Source organism: Platalea leucorodia, assembly GCF_965183815.1.
Source record: "Platalea leucorodia genome assembly, chromosome: Z".
NCBI lineage: Eukaryota > Metazoa > Chordata > Aves > Pelecaniformes > Threskiornithidae > Platalea > Platalea leucorodia.
In genome coordinates this window covers 20,189,344-20,213,210 of record NC_138858.1, presented here as the reverse complement: position 1 = coordinate 20,213,210, position 23,867 = coordinate 20,189,344, and the positions used below count along the sequence as shown (strand labels likewise).

Sequence of the window (23,867 nt, the reverse complement as noted above, 5' to 3'; positions counted from 1 at the left end):
TCTGTTTAACAGTAAATTTCTCCATCAGGCATTTCCTTGAAGCTATGTCCAAATGCTTGTCCTGTTCTTGTCGTCTTCTATCTTCACAGCCTCTAACTAATACTAGTCAGAGGATTTTCTGGGCTTTTTTGTAATTCCTAGTAGATTTTTCTTTCAAGTATTTCAGACTTCCCTCAAGAAATGTACAGGTTTGGGGGATTCACAAGTTTGCTGCTTCAAGAACCACCACACATCATAGGTTTTGGGGTGGGGTGTGTTTGTTTTTTTATTTTTTTGACAGCCCTTAGTTCTTCAGTTGGCAGAGACAGTGGCACTACTCCTGTGCCACTCAAGAGTCTATGGACCACTCTACAACTCAGTTGCATGCTTACAGTAATGCGTACAAGCTCAGTCTTCACACAGGTCCTACACTGCAACCTAATACCCACTGTAGTTTGTTATGCACTCATCTCTTTTAACTTACTTCTCGGCTTGGCCCAAGTCACTGTAACAAGTTTCACAAAATGACCCCAATGCTTATGCTCTTCTAGCAGTGTGCAAACAGTACGCTGTTTGGTCATTTCCTCAGCACCATCTCACAGTCAAAATTACTGAATGCAAAATAACTCCTAAGGTAAATATGGGATGAAGGGATTGAGAGCAGCCCTGTGGAGAAGGACGTGGGGGTACTGATAGATGAAAAGCTGGACATGAGCCGGCAATGTGCTCTCGCAGCCCAGAAAGCCAACTGTACCCTGGGCTGCATCCAAAGCAGCGTGGCCAGCAGGTCGAGGGAGGTGATTCTGCCCCTCTGCTCTGCTCCGGTGAGAGCCCACCTGGAGTGCTGCGTCCAGCTCTGGGGTCCTCAGCACAGGAAGGACATGGACCTGTTGGAGCGGGTCCAGAGGAGGCCACAAAAATGATCAGAGGGATGGAGAACCTCTGCTGTGAGGACAGGCTGAGAGAGCTGGGGTTGTTCAGCCTGGGGAAGAGAAGGCTCCGCAGAAACCTTATTGTGGCCTTTCAGTACTTACTTAAAGGGGGCCTACAAGAAACATGAGGACAGACTTTTTAGCAAGGCCTGCTGTGACAGGACAAGGGGTAATGGTTTTAAACTAAAGGAGGGTAGATTCAGAGATTCAGACTGAACACAAGGAAAAAAACTTTCCACGATGAGGGTGGTGAAACACTGGGACGGGTTGCCCAGAGAGGTGGTAGATGCCCCATCCCTGGAAACATTCAAGGCCAGGCTGGACGGGGCTCCGAGCAACCTGATCTAAGTGAAGGTGTCCCTGCCAATTGCTGGGGGGGTGGACTAGGTGGCCTTTCCGTAGTTCAATGATATACTAGCTCTAGACGAGGCATAGTATCTGAAGAAAAACTGTCCATATGAAAAGAACATTTTACAAAGCTGCTGGGAAACTGAGCTGTTAACAAAAGTAAAATAACACTTCTCTTCTAAAAAACATTCATATGGTACCAGTAGGCCATGCCAGTTTCTACAGTAAGAATCGGCTGTGTGAGGGCAGCAGTCTGTAAAACCTATTACAATGACATGAGGTGAAAAAACCCACACGTAGCCTATTGAGCACAAAGCCAGGGCGAGTGAACCACGGGCAGCTCCCCCGAGCACGGCCACGCTGCCTTGTGGCAGGCCCCGGCTCAGCTCTCAAAGATCCTGCTCGTCTCCATTTACAAGGCCAACCCTGACAACCGTCCCAGGGAGTACTCATTTACTGGCAGCATAGCTGGGGTTGCTGCAGACATACTTTTTTTGTGCAAGAAAAAAAATGGCGTTTTCGGAATAAATGGCTATTGTCTATGCTTACTTCCACAAAAACAGTTGATCTGCAACTGATTAATAGGATACTTCTTAGCTCAGATTACCATTCTTCCCTACAGCTTTAAAAAGCTTCTCCAATTTCTATTTCTTCCCAACACATACATTTCGGCTTAACGACAACTCATTTTCCTTAGCCAATCAACACTCCCATCTGTGGCAAGCACGCTTGCTCTTGGAGTACTCGGGCTTATGCTGCAACCTGAAAAGGCAGCCATTTGCTTACCACAACTAGAAGCTTTCACACTACTCATAACTGCACCCAAAAGGGGTTTCAGACACTTGACCACCAATACTAATAAAACAGCAGAACACCATCTACCTTTAGGCTTCTAAGAGTGGAAGCATGCCATCAACTCAACATTTCTGTCTAGAAAAGTTCTGCTAATGCCCATGTGCCTGGATGGCACCACAAAACTGAACATGAGTCTCTCACTCATGAAGAGCACAGTCTTTCAGAAAGCACTTTTAATAAGTTTGAAGGGAGGGTGATGAAAAACTACTGTAAAAAAAGTGGTGGCTTCCAATACACTCCCCAATGGCTGGACAATTTTCTGCCTCCTTACTAAAACGGGTGCACAACAGTGACGTTGGGACACTCTGTAATAGTAGCAACGCATTATTGCTGATTCCACATTGCCCAAAAGGCAAAGAGGAAAATATACCTCCGTTTAGAGCTACAGTAAGCCATCGTGCTGCACCCCATGGTAACACCCTCTATCGAAATTAAGACAGGAAGCACTAATACCTAAAATGAAAATTTCTCCTTATAAAATTAGGACACTGTGGTTTGTGTTTTGTTGTTTGTTTGCAGGGTTTTTTTTGTAGTCTGGTTTTTAATTTTTTTGAAAACACTGTAGCGACTTGGCTAACCAGGGCAAACCCCCCTGTGATTTAGCAACACCACACTGCATGTAAGGTAAGTGTTAACTGACAGCGGACGTCTGAAGTGCTTTCCGTCCTTCCGGACAATGCACAGAAAACCAGCCTATTAGAAGTCCAGGGGAGAATCATGCGTCAGCGCCTGCCACAAGAGCTGAACTTCTCAAAATAGGCCCGTAAGATCTAATTTTGAGGGAGCTAGCACTGTTGACTAGGACAAAGCTCACCAACTAGCCTTAGCCCAAATATGGTAAATGGAAAACGTTACTGCCCTGTGTATCCTGAACAGTCAAGTGCCAGCATGAAAACAACCCAGCTACTGCTTCTGGAGTTGCGCTCCCCTTACTCAGGGTGCCCCTGCAGCAGAGGTAAGGCTCAGACGTTCACTGCAATAGGAGGAATCTGCTGAATGCAGAATCAAAGGCTGCCAGGATTCCTGTTGCTCGTAGGCAACCTGCTTTAGAAAGTTCCTGGGTCTGTGCATTGGATTACAGAAGTGCATGAATTCCTTTGTTTTTAGAGCTCCCATTTGCAACTGTGTACGCACAGACAAGAAAACAGCATTTGAGAGAGGCAAGACAATGGTGGCAGTAACAGCTTCAAAAAAGGATTTTCAAGTATCAGTCATTACACACATTGTAAGACTGGTGCACCCATCCTACTGTTCTTTGCAACTTTCAACATAGCTGGTAAAAGATGAAATTAATTTTCTCATTCTGTTTTGATCTTCAGGTGGATGGTTTGTCTTTTTACAAAGTATCTGGGCTTTCAGTCATCCTACTTTTAAAATAATGAAAACTAAGTATCCTTCCTCAAGAGGCAGTTTCTAGTACTCCAATTTTAGGGACCAAATTAACCGAGGTGACAGATTGCATCTCGGCTTTTCAAATACCTGCAATGCACTGCAGTGATGAACCATCAAAAAGAGAGACTTGGTTACCACCTCTCACTTCTGTCATCATTAAGACAGCAGGAGGAACCTTCAATTGACCAAGTAAATAAAACTCTTTACTGTAGTGAGGACGAGCACAAGAGCTGTACTTCTTAATGGCAAGCATTTGGAACGTGGTGCTTTTCCCTTTAGCTAGCAAAGGTAAGCGTTACGTTTTGTTGCAATACTTAGGATTTCTGAGTTTTATAGAAAATTTTTAAAATGTAGAGCTATCACTCTTTAAAAGTCTTCTATAAATTCTAAATTATCAACAGTGTAACTATAAATTAACATATAAACAATTTTTTCCCCACTTAGTTTCAGCTGTGGAGATACTTGAATACATCTGAGTTAATAAATTTTGTGATTATAAGGTTATTCAGAACTACCATTCCATGTCATGGAATTAGCATCTCACACCTCCTGAAGAAGAACTGATTAACCTACCTTCAAAGACATCAGTCATTTTGCAGATGTGAGCAAAGTTAGCTCCATTTGCCCATGTATACACAACATCCATTAGGTTGGGTCTGAAAGAATTTAAGTAATTTTCCTCATCGATTTCCAGTTTTGCTTCTGCAGAGACCTTCGCGATTCTTTTTGCACACTCCTTTAAAATAAAATATTTTAAATTTATAATACGCTTAAAGAGATTAAGTGTTTAACCAATAGAAAGGCTTGCATATTATTAGGTACTGCCTACAGGATGCGGTTTCCTTTTTAGTGTGAAATTATTCAGAACCAGAAAGTAAACCACTCTTAATACATTAAGTCTGCCTGCACGCAACTTACAGTGTAGAAAGCAAGCTTATAGAAGTTTTTAAAGGCATGTTCTAAATTAGCGGAAAGATTTCTTGCAAACAAGATAACCCATTATTACACACTGCAAAACCACGTGCAGTGCCAGCCAAATTCACTAATGATCCAAAATCAAGTCTTCACCACGCGCTTATTATAGCTTACTCATACGCTTTACTGAGGTTAACAGTAACCCTGAGCTCAGACAGATTTCTAATGGACAGATTACCTGCATTTGCCGAAGTGGTCCTGCCAACTGCTCTGTCAATTTTGGCATTTCACTGGACTGAAAAAGAAGACATTAAATAATCTCATGTGCTCCCATACATTTGCTCTATACCAAATTAAATGCAAAAATAGAAGTTGAATGTGTGCTAGTACCATCCTAAATTATTTCAATGACTTTTCAAACCTGCTATCAAACACTAAAATTTACTGAATTCCCCAAGTACTTGTTCCTCAAACTAAATCAGAAAACGAAATCTTTCTGTACAGTATGCCAACAGTATGAAAAAAATTACCTGCTTTCTGAATACTTCCAAAATTCCCTCTATTTAGCTGTTCCATAGTTTTGCACTGCCAAAATGCTGATCATTTACTACTTTAACTTGAACAAGCTTTTCTTTAATAACTTAAACATCACTGGTTATGTATGAAAATATGGCTATTCAAGTACAGCAACATTAGTATGTCCTACCTGTTTAGACCCGAGTACTATTCTAACTAACAGTGGCTTACCTTGGCATCCCTTCGACTAATGAAAGTAATTCATTAGCATCTGCTGCTAATTTGCTTCCACATGTAGAATGAACCTAAGTGATACATCTTACTAGCTATCTGCAGTAACATTTCATATGGAAGTTTATTTTTACTGTATTTTCCTGATGATGCCAAACTTCTATACAGCTTGTAGGTGGGAAAACAACGGCATCTGGTATTAAATGCCCATGGTTTTGCTTTTAATAACATATGGTCTGTTTTTAACAGCTCTTTTGGTATCAGGTCCATGTGGTACTGCCATTTCCATCAACAGGTCAAGGGTACTGTCCAAATAGCATGTGCATGTCTCAGAATTAAAGATACCCTCACCCAAAAGTGTAGGAGCAGATATTTTTAAGCCTCTTTTTTGAAATAATCATTCTACACTTTAAATTATAAGGATGTATGTGTGTATACACACATAAGGAGGAAACAGTTGTAGATTCATTACAAGGACAGAAATTTTACACAACCTTCAGCATGTCACTCATGAAGAAAGATTTTAGCACTGAAGCTGCAATGCTTTTGTTAATTTCAATGGGAATTCATGTCAAACACCTTAGGAAAGGATAAAAAAATGTGCAATGGCTTGTACTCTTATGACCGATTTCTGAAACGGAATTATAAACAATACTGTTGGTAGACAGCAATGTCTAGAATTCATGAACTGAAGAAGTAACTCACATTCTCTTGAAATACAAAACAGCTTAGTAGCGCAGTTGCCTGTTCTGCAGATAAGTCATTGAAGAGACCGTTGAACATCATTTCTGTCAGGAGTAGTTCATCAGCACTAAAATAAAAAGAAGGAAGCTTAGGGAAAAGACTTACCGAAATGTAACTTTTAAATGAAGTACTATTAATCTGTTTTGTGAAGCAACTGGATATAGGTAAGAAACAGTAGCTTCTTAATTTTTCTTATGGGAACACTAAATACTAATATATGAGCTTTTTAAGGGGGATGATAACTAGTAAGAGAGTGAGACTATTTTAAGGAAACTAAAAGCTCTTACTGGACTACAAAGAATCTCTCCTGACAGTTCATATAAGTTAATACTAACAGTTGCTTTAGTCAGTTTTTATCAGACAGGATACCAAGAGATTGAAAAGAACCAGCAAGTTAGGCAACTTATGAAAGGGACTAAAATTGGTACTGCCGCTGCTCAAAAAAGATTCAACTGGATATTTCCAAAACACTGAAGAGGAACAAACTTGCTTCAATTTACTTGTAGAATAAGGACTTAATTGTGAATTATAAAACGAGGTGCATGATGTGGATACAAAATCAAAACATACTATTTGAATAAAACATCAAATTGTTGATAAGACTACACCTTTATTTTTGGAGTTTATCAGAGAAATGCATAGGATTTGGAATAAAAAAGTAGATTCTTTTTACAAAGAAAAGTGTAACTTGTCAGCAAATGCTTCCTGAAAGTCAGTAAGTTGATAAATCTCTGATTCAGCTTCTCCATTTGCTATCAAATTTTGCAGGGGAAAAAAGTTATTAGATATCAAACAAATACAGGTAGCATCTTTCAAACTATCTGTAAGGCAAGGGGTACAGCATCACTGTAACTTTTAAAAATACACAATTCTACCAAAATCTGAGTTACACTCTGAAGTATTAAAGTCTGATTCAACAGTTTCCGTGGAATTTTTACAATATGTTTCAATATATATGTACCTGCTAAATGTATTACAGTAAAATGCATCACTTCAATAGATTTGTTCCAACAGCCCTATGGAAGCAATTAAGCTGTGTTCCAAACTTGTTGGCGACTTGGTAATTGCTGAAAATCACCGTTATACCCTTGTTTGTCAGTGACTCTGTACTAAGAGTCCTGGGAAGGGGAACCATAGAAACTGAAACTATCCTCTCATGTAATGTACAATATTAAATGAAAACACACTATTGCTTAAGCTGTGTAAGAAAACAGCCATTGTTTTGGCATTTTCATGTCTGCATTTTAGTTTTAAAATCTATTTTGTCCTTAAGTTGCTATCTTTACTGCTTCAATCAGTATATTCCCTTTACGACACAGATCACATAGTCTCTGAAGAATCTTTCTTCTAATGGTCTCAGAATTTTAAAATATAAACATGACATACTAATTTCAGCAACGACAGTAAAGTGTGTATTCATGACAATAATCACTTCACACAGAAGCCAATTACCTGCTGATTTCACAAGCAACGCGTCCTTTCATCTCAATAACATCTGAAGACGTGGCAAACCCCAGTCTTCTCAAAACACGCTTGCGGCATTTGAGTTCATCCATTTGTAAGACGGTTCTGGCTTTCTTCAGTTCTCGCTTTGCTGCTTTAATATCCATAGCAATCTGGGGGGTCAGAAGGAGAGAAATTACATGTTGCTGGTTTACCAGATGCAATTGTTTTAAAGACGTTGTTTAATTCACATAAAGGCCTCAGAACGACAGTATATGGACATACTAGTTGACATTGACTCATCCAGCTCTACTAAGAGGAAGGTTTGAAACAAATTAAAAAAAAAAAAATCAGCTCCATTCACCCCCAGGAAGCCTTAGCAAGTTTGGGAAGTTAAGCTATTTACCCAGAATGGGGGAAAAAACCCAACTAGCCCACACCAGAAAACAACAGAAGAAATCTCTGGTTGAGAAATGAGCACTCATCTTCTGAGACCTGTACTAAGTCTCAGCTAACCAACTTTTCAATCAAATGTAACCCAAAGGCATTATTTCCTGCTATTAGAGCTCTTCCAGTGTCTTGTAGTTTATCACAGTCACTGTCAACATCCTGACAGTGTGGTGTACAGTGCAGACACCCTCGCAGAAGTCTGCTTGCTCCATCAGCTCTTACCACACTCAACTTTGTGCTGCCCATACCACAACTACCTCACTTTTGTGAAGCAACTCCTGGAGAACCTGTTTTCTGGAGCAGCATAGAAACACAAGAGCTGTTTTTGTGCGCAACCACTTTCAGTCTAGCAGTGTACGACCCTATACAAAATAAGTATGTGTACTGCTTTCAGGCTGGGAGTCAGCTCAGGAAGCAACAGCAGAATGATTTGTATGGTACACTCCCCGAGCTAATAAGCCCCATCAACTCAACTTAGCTCTGCACAAGCATATTAAAGATGATCAGTTTCAATTACCTGTGAAGACTCTGCCTACACTGTATTGTGCTATGCCTATTCAGTGCAAAAGACTCGCGTGGCATGCCTGTAACCTTCTAATCCCTGATGACTTTTTCTGAAGAGTTTTCTTTTCAGGTGTACTTCCCATCTGTATCAATCAAGGGCATACCACCGACTCAGCCAGTTTGCTAGTGATAGTCAATAATTTTACTGTATTTAAAAAGGATTATTTGGGCTTATTAATTTAAAAAATATTATTTGGGCTTTGCAAATGAAAAGCAAGTAAGAAGGGAACTATTACTGTCTCTCCCTTCAGCTAAATATAGATACAGTGTTTGGTTTTGTATATGTACCTGTGCTTTTTTTTCACAAAGTTTGTATACGGTTTCCAAGTTGGGATCATTGTGAAGAGGATGAGAATACATCCTGTGCTCAAATGCCTCTACTTTTTGGATTACTTTTTTCAGTCCTTGATCTTTGATGCCCATGTCATCAATAGGGTCTAGTAATGGTACTCCATCGGGAAATCGCTTCTGTACTTCCTGAAAGGAAAAAAAACCCAACATTTTTTTTATAAGTTTAGTAACAGTAAAATAAACTATACTTTTACAAATCAGCTGGCACAACTGTAGGGACACAGGAGGCAGTAATGTAGGTTTGTTATGTGATGTTTCAGCAGTTTTCAAAATCAGTTTAAAATGACTGCTAACAAATTTCTTTAGAACAAGTTGTCTTGGGTTCAAGAGTACCTCACTAATCAGAGCAGAGAGCTTACATAGCCCGGTGGAACTTACCTGTATAGATTTTAACACACTTTGCCTGTTGTCAATAGGCCTCAGGTCTTTCGGTATGTAAAGTCGGACACTGCTGATAGCTGAGAGAAGATGTACCAAGACAGGAACGACCTATCAAAAGGAGTGCAGTAACTGATAAATCAGTAAAAACCGTATTTATTATTACTGTTCCATAGAAAAACTTCACAAAGGAGAAGGAAAACTGAATATACAAGGACACAGCAGTGGGTAAAGGAATACCAGGAAACAGGAAAATATGAGTAATGACATAAAGCATTCATAAAGAAGAAAAGTAAATTTGTCCAAATGGGAAAAAACTGTATTCAGCTAAATCTGGAGAGAGGCTACAAGTGGAAAAAAAAATTTTCTGTTTTTCTTTTACCTTGCTTCTCATCTACTAGAATAACTCTTATGAGTTATTATACGACAATTATTGTCATATACTTAACTAGGAATGCTACCAATAGAGAACATCAAATCAGCAAATACATATTCCTAAGTTTCAAAACCATGAAGACACCATGAAGAATCAATCCTGTATCTCAAGCTTTAAACGGACTTTGTGAAAAAATCATACAGACAAATTAAACAACTGTCTCTGATCTGAAAATTATAACTGTTTGTCTGGATATAGGGTTTCAAATTGAAAATTTTAAAGAATGCAAATGCTTTTACTAAAAATCTCAATTTCATTTTAGAATGAGATAGCCTCACAAAGCTGAAGGGGTCTGAAAAAGAGGAAGTAATAAGAAAAGAATTATGTTCCCAGAGACAGAAGATATTGGTAAGAAAAGTATCTGCCAAATAGCATTGCTAAAATTTACTACTCAAGGATTATAAAAATCCTAACTAAATTCTCAAATGTAGTAGAAAAAATGCACATTACCCACAAAATCCTGCACAAGTATCCAAGAAAAAAACAGCTTATAGACACTTGTTTATCTGCAGATTTTATCACGTATGTAGGTAATTTTCATAACTTTGTTTACATTACTGCTGTTGTCTTTCATCTACTGATTTGAAATATATAACAGAACAGTAACTAAGTTTCAAAGCACTTCTTATATGGTGACAAATTGACTCAAATATTTTGTTCACACTTGAAAGTTTCCTCTTCAGTGAGATCAGCAACTGTTTAAGAAAGCAAAGTTAGGTGTACAGCTTCTTTCGCCTCCTTAATGCATCTTTCCCTCTTTTACCACAGTTTGCAAATGCTTTGGAAATAGAATCTTCGAGAACATTTGTAAGAAACTATTGAGAATAAACATGTGTCACAAACCTGCATTTCTCCTTTCTCATCAGGTCTGGCTGGCTTTGCAGCCTCAGTAGCAGAATTTTTCAAACTCTCTTTGCTGCAGTGCAGTAGCACTTCAACCACGTATAATGGGTCCAATTCACCGGAATTTGGCTGTTGAGGGCATAGAAAAATCAGGTCCGTAACAGTGATTTTAAAATACCAGCAAGAGTGGAAAGAAAAAGCATGATTTTATTCAATACTAAAGGTATGAAATGAGCTACCTCTCTTCACAGAGTATCAGCTCAGTGATGCAGTATATTTTAAAAACTACTGAATCAGTATTGATTGAAAGATCCCTCCCACAGAAAAACAGTTGAAAAAATTACCCCTTTCCCATCTTCCCTCGCCAGCATAGCCCAAAGTCTACTTGCAGCTTTACATGCTTCTGCCTTTTCGTTTAGATGTAGCTCTTTCAAAGTAAGCCGACATCTTTTGTAACTGTAATGCAAAATATTTGCATCACACTAGCAGTACTGAACTTTGCCTTTTTTTTTTTTTTTAAAGAAACAAAATTTGGGGGATCTCTTTCATTTGCAGGTTTGCAAGTTCAAGTTTTTCCCCACAATAAAGACCACAGAAAAATCTTTCAAGCTTGTATCTGCAGCAAACAGGAAGCTGCATCTTGCAGGCCACATCTTTTGACACCCTAAACTGCACACGTAACATCTGACACTCATTTAAAGAACACAAGCATGCAGATATGGTGGTTAAAGACTATTGTTCACAAAGCCGTAACCTTTATTATACACTGCTTTAAAAAACACGACGTTAGTTATTTGACTGGATCAATATGCATTAAGGTTGCTCAAATACACTCCTACCCTAAGCAAATATTTTTTATGACTTTGAATAGAACTAAGTTATAGGCCTAACACCGAAGGCAGACATCATCTTTTAAAATACTATGTGCAAGCTTCTCTGCTTCCAAATACATGAGAAAAAGAGAGAACAATCTTTTCCATATCCTGTGTTAGCTCAGTTCAATTTTACAGGGCAATATTTTTCATTACAAATCTACAACATACTATTTTCTTTCACTGCATGCAAGCAGGGTGGAGCCAGGTAGCATTTCTAAGAGATTCTCAGAAGTACTACAAGAAACTGCCATAGTAAACTGAACAGAAAAACAGGGTTATCCTGTTCTACAAGGTATGTAACTTTTTCAAGAAATGCAATTACTTGCTGGGGAAGAAACTGTTCCTCTCAATTCTATCCTACATTTGCAGAAAGCACTACAGCAATGTACAAGACCCATACCACTGCTGTTCTCTGAATTAGAATTTTAAAATAATATCCACATATACCAAATCAGTATCCAGCCAGAGCCACGGAAAGCATAATGCTGACTAGAATGGAGAAGTGACTAAACTCATAGCTGCACATATATGCTACAGAAAATACTGGAATTAGAGATGTCTAGAAAATTATGAGAGGAAAAAAATATTTCTATCAGTAACTATATTGTAAACCTACTAATAAAGCAGGAGTGTAAATGTCATTAACATTTGCTGTTAATATCTCTCTCTGTAAGTTTATGTATACCCATGGCTTTTAGACAATGCTGACCAGATGTGACTTAATCTAGAACTGGTTTTTCAATGTGTACTGTTTCCTTCAGTGGGTTTCCTACAACATTTTAGGTACTAAACCTTTGAACAGGAATAGCCACATTTTTATATGCAAGAGGAAAAGGAGACTAGAACACCCTGAAAAATTTGTTAGTCACAGACATCTCTGTCATATCAAGTTTGAATGACCCTTTGATTCATGTGGCATCAATTCACACGCTTCAAGGATAAAATGCTGCCCTCTTTGGCAGAATATTGCATGATTAGGTGTATTCCAAGTATTTTAGATTTGCCCTGAAACATCTATTACCTCACGTGCCTGGAAACAAAACTAGGTAAGACAGCTCATCATATCTGCAAATCAAGATATATGGCACAGATAACAAATTCAGATTCCCAGATTAATAACATCAGACTCACAGAAAAGTCAATGACCATGACACAGCACTAAAAACGATGTTTATGTAGTAAATATTATAAATAAATGTGAACAGGTAAGGTTAATGTAAATTTAGCTAACGTAAATTTAGCTTTAATATACAAGGATTATAATAATCTAAATAAGGAAGACCGAATTGCAGCATCTCAAATTTTAATATCAATGACTGTCAACAGACAAAAATTTGATGTCTAGAATCAGGGATCAGATAATAATATAAACAGCACAACAATAAAACTAGCATACTGCTGGCACGATCTAGTGGAAACGAAATTTTTTACTCAAAAACATTTGGGCTTTTTTATGAATTCCAAAGCAAATAGTTACTTTGCTGCCTACTATACTGTACATCATATAGCAAGCACCTCTGCTTGAAATAAATTCTTCTGTCTACTGTGATTCAGGATAAAGTATTATTTGCATTCACAATTTTGTGGAACACTGCATCATGAAATTATGCTTGAAAACCATCTAAATATAAATAACAATGAACATAACTGACAATGACTCATGCTTTTGCTTTCACATTGCAATGAACAAAGAGAATTACTCAGTGAAATAAAGATATACTGTAACCCTAAATGTCAATCTTAATTACATATATTCCTCACTAGAGAAGGATGTAATTAGAAACTATGATACAGTGAAGAAAAATTTACAACTAAAGAAAAACTAGTAGCATAGACTGACTTCAGCATCATTTCTAAAAACAAATCCAAAAGAACTACCACAGCATAGAATTGGATGAAGGTTTAAAGACGTGGCATAATAGTGATATATTTCCAATACTAAGTAAGTATACTACTACATTAAAGAGTAATGGGGAAATGCATCTGTATCCCAGGACAAAAATGCATTGAATAGACACATTAAAATGAGTAAATAACAGCTTCTTTAAGTCATTTGTTTTGCCTCTGCTCATAGAAACTAGTCTTTCCATACCAATTTTAAAAGTTACATAGCTTTAAGTCTGTTCCGTAATTTTCAGCACCTATTGTCATTCTTTCCACAGAACTCAGAGGAAAAATTCAACCCAGCTGCTAGAATGACTTAATGAGAAAAGTGGTGCTGGAGCCAGAGCCATCTCCTGCAGAACAGACCATAATTTCAAAGCTAACATTCAAACCTAAAGGCTTTCTACAACAGTGAGACAGGCCAGATAGGGAAAGCAAATATATATGTGGATAAAATACGGCACAGATAGAAGAAACACCTCCAGTGACACAGAAGCTGGCAGTTTTATATAGAAGGCTGGGGTGAGGGGGAAATCTGTTTTACTGCTCATGTGGCTCTATGAAAAAAGCAGTCTAGAAGCAAAAGTTTAAGCAAGAGCAGTAACAGTCCAGTTTTCCAACTTGAAAAAGAAAGAAATGTGACTTTCAAAAAGAAGATGGAAAACCAAAACAAAATCTCTTTTAATAAGTTCTGTATGCACACATTTTTCTCATTTCCTCTTTAATGAATATGTATTAGAGAAGCACCAAAAGGTGCCACAACGTACAGGCGCCACCAGAACTTGACAAAGACAACTTCTCATTTAGACCTAGTAATTAATGCCAATGGTCTCCTGCCAAAATTACAGCAAAAATGCTACCACAGAAAAATATGCTTTAAACTTAAGTTTTAATTTAGCCAGCAGAGTAGCCTGTCAAAGCACTTCTGAAAGGGAGACCAAAACATCACCTCTGGGGTTGTACGGAGACCAACTGTAAAACTGGATTTTTGGAAGGAAAAACAAATCTGGCTTCTATTGCATCATTGCCCTCTGTATTTTCTTCCACATTTCCCTGAATCCATTTCTATTGTTTCGCTCTCTTTGTACTGTAACTTCCCAACCCTCAACTCTACAGCAATGCCTCAGAGGACAAGCAATCCCATGTCTTATGAAGTAGCTTAGGACTCAAGCCACAGTTCCCCAGTTTAGGACATCCTTCTATGTAGAGCCAAATGTCAGTCTCCCTACGCTCGCAACCCTCACTCACAGCTTCTATAGATTTTCGGAGAGTAGGTAACATAGTGTCTTTCCCATGAACAGCTTAGTGCAGCGCTGTTGGGGATGTCTCAGAAACAAACTAGTTTGAAACATCTGTAGTGCCAAGTGGACTTTTGAACTACTTATCCCAGACACAAACAAGCATTTCCGCCATAAATATGCCAGAAGTTAAAAAACGAAAACAGCACTTAGGGTTTGTCCTACCTTCCATAGATTTTTTCTTTATACTTTCACTTCAGGAAAACCTGAGCTTTTTGTAAATTTGGGGTGAAAGGAAATTTTTTTTTTTCCTTTGAAAACTACAAAGAAAATACGAGTTTTATCTTATTTTCAGAAAAAGCTGTAAGGTATATATTTTTCTAATGGAGGCAATGTACACTTTACCTTAACATTCGATTTCTTAGAGAAATTAACAACCACTCCCCATCCAAAGTCATCACCTTCGTTCTTCACCTGAAAATATTACAAGATGTTGTAATGTAACCCATGTACAGTCACATTCTAGCAAGCACATCTTTTTGTATTTCTGATATTTACAACAGCAGTCATGGACTATTATTTACCATGAAAACTGTATTTCTTTTAATTCACTGCTGAACATTTCACAAAGAAACATAATGAAAGTCAAAATTGTTACTTAGTGCAATGCATGTAGTTTTTCAAGATGGTAAACTGGCAGACACAAATGAACCCTTCAAATTTCACGGATAGGTAGAGATTTTAAATAAAAACAAAACAAAAGAAAAATCAAATTACCTTTACCAGTCTTCCTGGCTGTAGAAAGGGCAAGCAATACTTCGGTTTGTGAATATATTCTTCAATCTCTTTACCCAGTTTTGCAAGCTGCTGTCGGATTTTGTAGTATATGACCACATTTTCTTCATTGGGAATTGCTATTTTGTTGTACTGTCCTTCCAAATTATTCACTCCTATAATAAAAAGTAAAATCTCATGGAAATTAATAACTTCACAGATTTAGATATCAATGTTTCAGATCTACAGAACTAGTATTTTGTCGCCGTTTTAGGCATTCATTTTCTATTTACAACAATCCATTCTCTGGAAAGCTAGAAATCTGTAAATGTGTCCATTGAATTTTATTTATAGGAAATTAAATATTAATACTAAGATTTTTTTTTTTTTTAAAATAAACTGGCTTGAGAAAACAGAGAAGGTTGGACACCCAATTGTCCAGGAATCACTGATTTAAGGTTGCACAGAAGTCCCACAAAACTTGCAATGATTTGTAGGAGGGCATTCACTGCTGACTAGCGCTCTTCTACCTCCTCCTATGAAAATAAGATTGCTCAAAGACATCTTCTAACAAGATGTCTTCCAACAAGAGGGACATTGTTAGAAAATGTTCTTCCTAGCCTGTTTTAGGCTCTGATTTCATCAGTTGGAAATCAATATTTTCTTCCTCCAACATTTTTACACCTTCTTTAGGCAAATCGGTTTTTATTATAAGCAACATGCTTCATGCTCTTACACTGGTAATACCACTAGTAAACATAAACAAAGGACACATTATAAAAAACTCTTTTTTGGTAGAAATACCAATTCACCCTCTTGCATGCTATTTGAATGCACATGGGTGACTCAAGAAATCCCACTTCACGGGGACTTGAGAGACAGCGCAGGGAGGTGCTCCCTATTTTTAGGTGCCAACTTTTTGAAGAAAAAAGCTAGCAATCCATACTCATGGCATAATTTCTTCCTTGATCTAAACAACCATTTGTCTCCTTTGTGTTTTTAACTGCTGCTGAAGCGATTACAAAATTCTAACAGCCAGCACGGTGCCTAAACAAAAAATGTCCAAGAAATATGAAAAATGTTCTCCACCTCCATTTCTCTATTTAAATAGCAATGCTGGAATGCCAGAATGAAGACCTAGGCATGCCAATTGGAACAGGGAAGTTCACAGGAAATACATACTACATTTGACTACTACTGTCTTAAATACTGCACCTACAAACTAACAGAAACTCTGCAAAGGGAATCAAAACCCTCCCTCTGCATGTCTATCAAAGCTACCCCCCCCCCCCCCCCCACTGTCTCTCTTAATATTCAATTAAGAAATGAACAGATGAACTGCTCATTCATCAGTGGCAAAGGAAGTAGTTACCTCTTGTGTTCCTAAGATTCTTCTGGGTTAAGTTTTGAAAGAGGCCTCACTTTCAAACACTGGCTGAGATCTTTGGAAACTGACTTTGGCTCATGAAAACACACTATTTAAAGATCATGGCTCAAACTTTAGTTCCTCAGTGAAGTGCAAATAATGTCTCAGTCCTTTCTGAATTTTACTTTGTATTTTAATTAAACATTTTTTCCTATACTACTCTGAATGCAGTGTGCCTGAGTTCTTTTTAGAGATTGTAATGAGATATTGAAATTGTTTCTTTTAGCTAAATTCTGTATATCAAAAAGGAATAAGACTTTTCTTCTCTGCACCTCTAACAAGCCACAAGAACTTTTAAATTGGTTTTCCTTCTTCCTGTCCTACAGTTTAGCAATGTGACAACCATTCTTGTCTGACTCAGAGAGGAAAGCGCTCTTCATAGATTGACAGTGCACATCAATATAGGTCCTAAGAACAAGAGGAAATTACTCCTCCTGAAACTATAGCATACAGCAAATGGTGCAGTGGCAACTGTTGGCAGGGAAGACAAGAACTGCACAGGTATAAACTCTTGCAAGCGTAATGAAGTGTAACTACCCAATCTCACAGTGTAGCATCTTTTATACTAACTCTTGTGAGTAAAACATACAGTAATACTTACTTTCTACTATTTCTGGAATAGTTCTGTAATGTTGGAACTGATAGAAGGATTTTTCTAACATGTATTCAGGGTTAATTTCTTCTACTCGAAGCAAGTTCAATACCATGTTGTACGTCAGGTGGAATGCACTGTTTAAGGGATCAGCTGAACCCTGAAAAAGATCCAAGAACACTGTCCAGTTAAAAAATATTAATTGCAGCATATAAGAACATATCAAATAAATCATGATGCAGTGTTTTATATGAGGAGCTGCCTTGATGGGTAGTACAACTTGTCTTGAATTTAGATTACGTGTCTCATCAAATCCTAAGCAATTTTATTATGCTGAACATGTAACAGTATTTACATGTCTCATCGTGTCTATAGTTATACTACAGTATTATAAATTAGATCTGAATGAAATGAAAAGTTCAGATGAAAAACTTAGATGTTTCTTACAGTCTATTATTTGGATTCCATTTTTTTAACTTTAAAATAATAGTTATTTAACTATTTAAATCAATCCATTATTTTAACACTCTGGAAAAACTCATTTGCACACCTTTTTCTCTTAAGACTTACTGATCACGTTGGTGTCTTGGGAAGTCTGTTCAAAAATAGGTAGTCTACAACTTCTTTAACTTAAGTATATGTCTCATTATAAAATTTATTTACTTTGCAGGTTGCCTGAGAGAGGTTGTGGACTCTCCACTTGTGGAGATACACAAAAGCCATCTGGACATGGCCCTGGGCAGCCTGCTCTAGATGACCCTGCTTGAGCAAGGGGCTTGGACAAGATGACCTCCAGAGGTCCCTTACAACCTCAACCAGTCTGGGATTCTGTTCAATTTTTTTACAAGGTGGTATTTACAGGTATTTTGAATAACCTAAGAAGAAAGGATGCTGGGAAAGTATTGTGGGGAAATATCACATCACCACCATCTTTCCCCATTCTTTCTTTCTAAGAACACCTACTGCTGTCCCCTGTCAAAAAAAGGTACTGGACTAAGTAGATGCACCTTTGGCCTGATTCACCATGGCTGTTATTTTGTTCTTATCCAAGAGGAAGACTTCATTACCATTAGAAGAGTAAACATTTAATTGATACACATTAAAACAACCTGCTATTCAAAGAGCACACAGAACAGTTAAACAGTGCCCAGGTAAGATGCAGAAGACCTCAACACTACAGCCTCTCTGAGCAAAGGGCAAACATGAGAAACTGTCTCTAACTTAAGTGTCAGCACAGAAGGCCATCCTGATAAACCAAACAAGAAGTCCCTGCAAACAAATGACAGAGACCCAAAACTTCTTAAGTATGAAATTACCTAACTGCGGTGCATAACCTTGCATCTAAAGTAGCACTGGTATCAAAGCAACAGGTGCCTGACAGTTCTTCAGAAAGGATCCAAGGGAAATCCAGCAGTTATGAAGCAGAAAATGACAATTTCTGTGCAACAAAAAGAGTGGAAACCAGAAGCAACAGAGAGCTGGATAGAATACAGCAGAACAGCAGCATAAATAGAGTTTTTATAAAACCAAGTCAGATCTCACAAATCTTTCAGACCTCTTTGAAGGTATTAACAAGTACGTGGATTATCATACCTCCTTGGTTCCTGAAAAGCTTATGCCAGTACACTCCCTACCCCCACCAAACTAATGTAATTAAGTCTTTAAGGGATTTAAAAAAAACCCAAAACTCTTTGTGAATTACTAAAGAGAAAAACAATGTAATCTGGTATTTTTTCAAAACAAAATTTCCCAGTGGAGACTCAAAGAGGTCTGGACTTATAAGAAATCTAGAAAAGGCACAGAGAGAAAAATAGCAAGGTCTGCTAAAAATACTACTAGATCACTGAAGACACCTGCAATCCACAGAGTTGCATGATAGGGAATAAAATGGCAAGTGAAATTTAATCTGAAAGTATGTTATTAGATGATGAAGCGCAACAGTTTGCAACGGTTTAGTATTTGGTGCTTATTAAAGAGTGACCTATGCGTGAAATAAAACTGAACAAGTGCTGTCATTTCAACAAGGCCTATGAGTAAATTCAGTCATGACTAAACATGTTAAATTAATAACAACTAAAACAGATAACAAGAAAATGATGATGTTTCAAAACATATTTTTCATGCAACTGTTATGATTGCTGAAAGTTCAACATATTCGATCAGACATTTTAGATGCTCAGAGAGTGCTGACACTGGGAAACACGTTCCTCTGCACTTTCTTTTAAGCTCAAGATTTGCTTTGCCTGAAACCAATTATACTGTATCCTCTTGCAACTAATTTCTCTGCCTTTTGCTATACAGTAAGGTATGTAGCAGAGATATTCCCTCATCACACATAATAAAAGCAGCATTGGCTATTAAAAAAACAACAGATGATTAGTTCATATATATGCAAATGCTGAAATTCTGATCAAGCGCTGTCCTAGATCAAGCTAAGTCTAATGGATTTTAAATGACATTACCACAATATACACATTTTTCCTTCAATTTTAAATGTACAGTCAGGAATTCTGATACTACATCCATTGACGCACTGATGCCAGATTTAGTAAGGGATGGTTTAAATCTAAGACTCCTTCACATGTAGGAGATTTAAGAATACTGTAGTCCCATTTGCTGTATGTGAGATATAGAGCCTTGTGAGACTACCTTACAAACACCAGAATCCTACTCACTGCATGATTATTTCATCTCAGCTAAAAAACCCAGCTGTTACATAGAAGCCTTCAGCATGTGCTTATACTCAGAAAGCACCAACATGAATACATGTAAAACAAGTTTAAGATAAATCATATAGCCTAATGTTTTGCTTTCCATGGCCAGAGACTCATTCAGTCATTCTAGCTTACATCTGTGAGTAGATCATAAATACACAGGCAGGTTTTCACCTCAAGTGATGCACCACAGAACAGAAATACCTCTTAAATTAGATCATGAAATGTGTATTTAAAATAACACCGTCAGTTCTGAAATTACCACAAACAGGTTTCTATGAACAGAAATGTGTCAATAAGTACATCATCAACAGCTGAGCTGCAGTCTGCGGAAGAAAGCTCAAGCTTCTACAGATGTCTCTGGTCTGATACACCAAAGATGAGAGAACTTCTGTTGCTGATGCTAACCAACATATAACACAGCTTTTTCCTTAGACCTGATAAAAGGATTATGTACGCAAGCTCTTGCCTATTTTTCTAAATATATCAGTTATTCTAGGAAAGAGAAATTACCACTCCCTAAAAAGATTGCTTCTCTACAACAGAGAATACCATTTAAAGAATGGCATTTACTAAAGAACAGCACAATAATTACACCAGTGTCAGCTAACAGTGGGTCAGATTCTTTCCTACAGCAACATCGACTGCTGTAGCCAGGCACCAACTAAAGCAGCTGGAATACACCCACCAGCTGGCTACAGCCATTGGCACATCTACAGACCAGCGGAGATCTGGCAAAATGCTGCTGTGACTGCTCCGATCGCACTAGGAACCCCTCTGACCATTCCTGACAATGTTAAATAGCTTTACGGCATAACCTAGCTGCGTGCTTGCAAGATTATCAACTATTTGAAAGAATAAAATCATAAGTGTCACACATAAGTGTCACTTAAATGCTATCATAAAGTGAGAAAAGAAAACAATGAACTTTATACAACTATAATATATGCACAGAACATGCCAACAAAGACCAAACAATTCCTGCAGATTCACTTTAAAGGCTTTTTTGAAATCAGCACAGTTGAACTGTGAAGAAGGAGTGATTTAAAAACAAACTAAAAACCCCAGCTATTTCGAAGATTATATAAAGCAGACTTATTTGAAAAGCAGCATTTGAGCCAGTTGCTGATGTGGCAATTTTTATTTTAAACACATGATCAGCATTTTACAATTTGAAAATAAGACCATTCTATTAAGACAAAGCAGTTTAAATACAAATCCTGCTTTGGCAAAAGTTGTGAATTGTTCCTGTTCCTTCGTCTCATAAACACATCCCTCTCCAAGTTTCAGAAGTTCCTGTTTTCTCAGTGTTGTTCTGTAGGCAATACGGCATTCAAAATCCAAAGTTCTGAGAAGCTCATTTTTTCTGAAAACTTGAACTGTTACTTCTCCAAATTAAATATAACTATAGTAGCTTTACTGTAGTACACGTTCAGCACAGCCAGTGAATTCTGCAGCATGCATTAGTCTCTACTGACTACCCCCAGGCTACCAACAGACTTGCATCTAACAGGCAGCCATCACCTGGATGCCCTTGCTTCATTTACCTAGTATCAACATATGGGTTTTTTAGCTGCCCTAGCAAACATTACAGCAAAATACAGTTGCTCTTCTATACTAAATACACAAAAAACATGAGTAGACAATCAGCCTTTTCTGGCAAATTATAAAGAGTGGCATGATTATTGAAGAGGCAGTTAGTGGTTACCCAAAGACATACATCAGATACATATGGAGGAGGGAAGGGAAGAAAAGGAGGGGAGGGAAGAAGGGATATATTACTGACAGGAAAATGGAAATGGTGGGCCTTCCTTTCCTAACTTGCTCTCGAAGAGCCTACACAGTATAAAGTGTTCGACTACCCTGGATTTTGCTTGCTGCTAAGATATAATGAGGCAAATCAGTTTAACTTACACTTTCTTCATGATGGTTTGCTCTTCTTGCAATCCCTTTCTCTGCTCAAGCCCTGTGCCACCAGCTTCCAGATCGATTGCTTTTCTTTCTTACTTTCTTTAAAATATTGCGAAGCATGTGCATGGCATTTAGCTCACCCTCTACCATAAATCCTCCCATCAAAATTCATCAACCTTCTCTTCGACAAGCTAGGGTACGCGATCATCTGCCTCAAGTTCTCTGAGTCTCTGAGGAAGCCTCTCCCTTGCCTCCAGAGAAAGGAAGAACCACCAGCCACTCATGCAAAAGAGAGGTCAAAAGCCTAACTGATCAGAGCTGCAACAAAAGTTGATGAGAAAGACTGCCTCGAACAGGCACCAAGAAGTCACTTTCAAACACATGTTGTGCTCGTGACTTTATTGTTGTTGGAGAACTACCATCCCAGTTCTCTGGCCTCCCTTATGCAAGTAATCCTCCTCTTCACCCCTTCAAAGAGGGCAGTCCCCACCACCCCAAATCTTCAACAGACAGCAGCAACATATTTATTTCTGAGTATTTTTTAAAAAACAGAACAATTTTGCAAGCTTTCTTTATCCTTCTGGATGAGAACTGTCTTGACACATGAGAACAGCCTGGATATATCAAGTAAAGTTCTCAGAAATTAATGACCTACTTCGTGCACTTGCAACCACTTCACTTCTGGAGAAATTTTGAGCCAACTTACCAGTAGCACAATTTCAAGTTTTCCAAGATTTGGGTTGCAAAAGAATGATTGTTTTAAGCTGATAATGTTAAAAATCAAAAACATGACTATAAACAATTCACTACAAAAATAATTTAGTCAAGAACTATATGAAGATTATAGCTGCTATACACTGTGCCTTGTTTAACTGCCAACGATTTCAGAACGGAGTCTCTTCTTAAGACAATCAAATCATCCAACAGGACATTCAGCATTCACTGGTCCTACCATTTCTTGCCCGCGTAAACTAGAAAGATATAAAGACAGGGCAGGAGGAAGATTAGTGTCTGGAACTGATATTCACAGGGGTTTTTCCACATTTTCTTTTAATTACTGTTAAGACTTGGAAGCCTTGTCTAACCAGAGATGTGAGAGCTGTCATTGCTGCATTATGGCACGTAGCATTGAGGAAGACGTACATTTGTTAAGGGTTACTCTCTCTGTTCTTTCTTATAGTGGGAGAAAAATATTTACATTTTCAAAACTGTTCCAATGCAGAGAGAGGAACAAATTGAGCACATAACTTTCTTGCTCTCCAGGCTCTCACGGAAAACGTGTACAAAGCTTTCACAGGGAACGTAAGACAGCAACTGCTGTCTGAAAGTAACTCACAGGGACATCACGAGCTAACAAAGATCAAAGAGGCAACTTGCAAAGCAACAATAAAGTATCTTTCATAACGACACGAATCAGATATACTACAGGACATATTTTATGCCATTTGGTCCACTGACCGTTTCATTTGCTTATCAGTGTTTCCAGAAATAAGCTGAATGAATGAGTTTCCAAAAAGGAAACAAAGAACCATTTTACAAAAACAGCAAAGAACAGAACACGTTAATGATATTTAAAAGGTCTCTCACTTTTTTCCTCATAAGGGGGAAATAAGTACACTTAGCTGTCTGACAGTCACCATTACGAACTTCTATGAGAAACCTCATTAAATAAAAATGCAAGTGACTGCTTGATACATCTGTAAGACACAGAAATACCTTTAGTGAAATATTAATTAACAGCACACATTTTTTCCACGTATCAGTGATATAGTTACCACATGAATAATCCGATCTGTCTCAGAAACATCAAAGAAGACTGCGTAGTTATACTGATAACAGGGTTATCCTGAGCTACACTAGCATGACTGCAAAACTGATAAAAACCCCTTCTGCAAGGTTATTTTTAGCAGACAATGGTAAGCAGCTATTTTAAGCACAAATATATTACCAATCTGGCTCACTGCTTTGCCCCAAAAACAGCTGCGCACCAACACAAACAGAAGCCGCTGTGGGTGGCAGAAGACTGCTTCAGCAGGCTTTGCCGATGAAAATACCTCAGGCTTGGGTTCCACAAAT

At 38.0% G+C, this 23,867-nt stretch overlaps 1 protein-coding gene across 1 annotated transcript in view; it reads right to left on the bottom strand.

Moving 5' to 3' along the window:
* Positions 1-23,867, bottom strand: part of MTREX (Mtr4 exosome RNA helicase) — a 47,856-nt gene that overhangs the window by 941 nt on the left and 23,048 nt on the right. Inside the window, exons 16-25 of the mRNA XM_082336703.1 lie at positions 17,176-17,326; positions 15,152-15,324; positions 14,780-14,848; positions 10,378-10,506; positions 9,099-9,209; positions 8,658-8,846; positions 7,365-7,528; positions 5,874-5,979; positions 4,660-4,716; positions 4,080-4,242 (exon numbers count right to left, since the gene is read on the bottom strand). Coding sequence (XP_082192829.1) covers positions 4,080-4,242; positions 4,660-4,716; positions 5,874-5,979; positions 7,365-7,528; positions 8,658-8,846; positions 9,099-9,209; positions 10,378-10,506; positions 14,780-14,848; positions 15,152-15,324; positions 17,176-17,326 — 1,312 coding nt within the window. The remainder of the gene's footprint in view (positions 1-4,079; positions 4,243-4,659; positions 4,717-5,873; positions 5,980-7,364; positions 7,529-8,657; positions 8,847-9,098; positions 9,210-10,377; positions 10,507-14,779; positions 14,849-15,151; positions 15,325-17,175; positions 17,327-23,867) is intronic.